Source organism: Lipotes vexillifer, unplaced genomic scaffold (genome assembly GCF_000442215.2).
Source record: "Lipotes vexillifer unplaced genomic scaffold, Lipotes_vexillifer_v1.1 scaffold454, whole genome shotgun sequence".
Taxonomy (NCBI): domain Eukaryota; kingdom Metazoa; phylum Chordata; class Mammalia; order Artiodactyla; family Lipotidae; genus Lipotes; species Lipotes vexillifer.
Genome location: NW_006779481.1, coordinates 1474324 through 1478172, shown reverse-complemented (window position 1 = coordinate 1478172; position 3849 = coordinate 1474324). Strand labels below are relative to the sequence as shown.

At 38.1% G+C, this 3849-nt stretch overlaps 1 protein-coding gene across 1 annotated transcript in view; it reads left to right on the top strand.

Moving 5' to 3' along the window:
- Positions 1–3849, top strand: part of ABCB11 (ATP binding cassette subfamily B member 11) — a 95806-nt gene that overhangs the window by 37808 nt on the left and 54149 nt on the right. The window contains exon 10 of the mRNA XM_007452617.1: positions 148–322. Coding sequence (XP_007452679.1) covers positions 148–322 — 175 coding nt within the window. The remainder of the gene's footprint in view (positions 1–147; positions 323–3849) is intronic.

Below are 3849 nucleotides of genomic sequence, written 5' to 3'. Positions count from 1 at the left end.
TTTCCCTAAAGCTGCTCTGTGTTTGGAATGATTTTATAAGCATTGATTAAAACCACTGCATTGTGGCCTGTTTTCAACATTTTAACCTGAACTGCTGCTGCTGCTGTTGCTGTTGCTGAAATAGACTCAAATGTTTTCTCTTCACAGGTATGAGAAAAATCTTGTGTTTGCCCAGCGTTGGGGAATTAGAAAAGGGATAGTGATGGGATTCTTTACTGGATTCATGTGGTGTCTCATCTTCTTGTGTTACGCTCTGGCCTTCTGGTATGGCTCCAGACTTGTCCTGGATGATGGAGAATATACAGCAGGAACCCTTGTCCAGGTACTTCTGTCTTGATGACCTAGATAGAACATTTCCTGCCGGTATCTCAGAGAAGTCCACAGTGAAGGCATTCTGTTTATCCCGTTAGTGTCTGAAGGAGGAAAGCCTCAACGATTTTATGGAGTCCATCTGTTGAAACAGCAATACTTATGCCTTTTGTAGTAAAGGGATGCTGAGCATTAGAGTTCATGAGACTCGTGATTTCATGCTTTCCAATCAACAGAAGATTTTATAGCTGTAAAACAATGATTTTTCTGATTGAGTCCAAAAGATGAAAATGGAAAGTCAGGGATCTCCTAGCTAAAAATTAACAACTTATGTGGTTGAGCTTAATAATGGCATAAGATATGTGCTAATGGACATAGTTGTTAAATACACTCACTCATAGTTACTAAAATACAAAGCCAATAATATCCTCAACTGAACAGGTAATACAAGTATATTTTATTTCTCACTTGCACTGTAGCCATGCTATAGCTAATGCCTTGGCTACTTTAATTTCCAGTATCTTTTCAGTTGTCCTTTCAAGAATTAATTATTGAGCATCTACTATATGCCAGACTCATACAAAGCGTAGAGAATTCGGTAGTGAGCAAAAGAAATGTGACATTTGCCTTGATGGAATTTACAGTTTAGTGGGGAAGCTAAACAATAAATAATCACATAATGCGTAATGACGATGGTATTTATATGCTGCAGAGGACAGGGACCTCGGCAGTGAATAGCAGGTGTGGATGGAGTCAGGGAAAGCTCTGTCTCCTGCTCACCTTTCCTCCTTAGCTTACAGCGCCTCTCCTTACAGTTAGACTGTTGTCATTGTTCAAATTCCCAACTGGATGGCACTTCCCCAGCCAGGTCTTCCATGCTCATCCAATCCTTTATTCTCCTGCATGGTTTGCTGAACTTTTCCTTCAGAGTCCTTGAATGAATCTGAACACTTTCATTTATTTACATTTGTTCCTGTCCCTTCCCACCCTCACACAGTAAGCTCCATGAGGTCAGGGAGGTAAAGCATATGTTCCATTTGGTCTGTTAATTATTCAATAAATTATATTAATTTAAAAAGTATGGAAGTGGTTTCATATAATATTCTTAAAAAATATTTTGGCTCCAGATTCTAGGTAGGACAGGCATCAATTAAATAATGCAAAATACCAAAATTTTGAGCACCAGAAATTTGCTAGCCAGAAGCCTGCAATTTAAGACCTACTGCTGGGCTTCCCTGGTGGCACAGTGGTTGAGAGTCCGCCTGCCGATGCAGGGGCCACGGGTTCGTGCCCCGGTCCGGGAGGATCCCACATGCCGCAGAGCGGCTAGGCCCGTGAGCCATGGCCGCTGAGCCTGCGCGTCCGGAGCCTGTGCTCCGCAACGGGGGAGGCCACAACAGTGAGAGGCCCGTGTACGCAAAAAAACAAAACAAAACAAAGACCTACTGCTTTTATATAAATACATATCTAGGGAAAGTTGAATAGAAATTTCACTTGCAAATAGAAATGATTATTAGAGGTCAGACCATAATCATTCTAAGGCACTGACTTTATTTCATTAAGAGCATGGTAATACACTAAGAATGACTTTTTAAAATTCAGTTTTTCTTTGAAAGATAAACAGCTGGCATCACTTGAAGTTTATTTTAAAAATTAAATATGATAAATCATGTTAAAATGTTTTATAAACCTTAAAGGGATAGCAAAGATGGAAAGTGTTACTATTATCGTAATTTAACCACTTTCTTAATAACTTTAATATAGCTTTGCACATTTGAAAAGACAGTGAAAGTACTGTAGGTCTAAAATCTGACTGTAAAGTCCTTTGTCTTTATTGACCTAATGATTCTTAAGAACTTTCAGCATTACCAAACTAGAAATACAAGTAGTTGACTTTAGTCTCAGCAGCTTGTATCTGCTCGCTCTGCAGAAAGATATGCACTGAGAAAAGACATCCTTCTTTTGATTCCTTGCCTGCAAGGAGGGGACAGAAGTGTGTACAAATAACAGTTCAGAGGGAAAAATGAAAAAATGGTAAATTGAAAATACACAATTCCAGTTGGAATCACTGAATTACCACTGAGTTACCCCTGGTAACTCTCCAGCGAAGATCCAATTTTATGGTTCTGTTAAAAGATAAACTGAGGCATATTAAAAGTTTTAGAAGTTTGTTTGAGAAAAAATAATTGCTATTGGGCACACCAAACCAGAAGTGGTTAGAGGGGGTCTATTAATAAAAGCTAGGGGAAAGACTTTTATAGAGAAGAGGAGGAAGCAAAGCAAAGGAATTATTTGATCGACTGTAACTTAAGTAGTTGCCTTATTGGGGAAAGCCTAATTGGCTGTTCGTGATTGGTTGTCCTTAGGTTTTGATTTCTTAGCCTTGAGGCATGCAGTCTTAGGTTCTGGTCACTTATGTAGGCTGCCACATTAGGTGGCATTAAAGCCACCTCGGTCTAACGGCGTCCTTGTTTAACTCATTTAACAAGTTCTCACCTTCAAGTTTCCTGCCCATTGGATTATAGGCTACTCTATACCTTCTGTAAATAATTCCTTCTCTCAACTGATATTTCTTGAGTACTTACTATGTGCAGACATGGCACACTATGTGTCTCTAACATTTTAATCATCAATAACTAACCTCACCTCCTTTTCCTAAACTTTTCCTTGCAAGCCTCCACTTACATCTTAAGAAACTTTTCTTTGGGAAGATGAGAGACATTCTTTAACAGTATAATCATTGGTAAGCATTCCCTTTCTGGTTCTCTCTCTCCCTCTCTCTCTCCCTTTCTCTTGAGCGTGCATGCACTTTCTTGGCCATGCTCTGAGCAACAAACTATAAAGGCTGAGTTTGCATAAGCTGAGTTGAGTGTTTTTAATATGTTAAACTAATTAACAATTAGGTTAATCTAACACATTTTGTGATGCACAAAATCATTATTGGCTGCACGGTAGTTGGGCATAAATGGTAAGTATTTCACATAAATGACTGTAATTAGTATCACTTGTACATGGGCAAAAAACATACTCTATGATCTATTACAAAAAAAAGATGAAAGGGAACTGAATGGTGCTGATGACTGCTCTTTCATGCCCCTCTTAAGTTTCAGGACTCGATAATGAAAAAATAATAGCAGTAATAGAGAGGAACATTATTCAGTGTATACAAGGTGTCAAGCACTGAGTGCAGTATTTAATATAATTACCATGTGTAATACTCACAACTTCATTCTGTAATTGATGCCATTATGCTACCAGTTAAAAATGAAATGGAGCCATGAGGTTGAGAAATATATGCCAGATAGCACAGGGTGGGATTTGAGCTCAGATCCCTGTGACTCTGAGGCTTGACCCATTAACTACTGTTTTCCTGTTTCTGAATCTCTTCCAAAGGGCCACAGATCCCTTTTAATTTAATTTATTTATTTACTTATTTAATTGAACTCTAGTTGATTTACAATGTTGTGATAGTTTCAGGTGTAGAGCAAAGTGATTCAGTTTTATATATATATATATATATATATATATATATATATATAT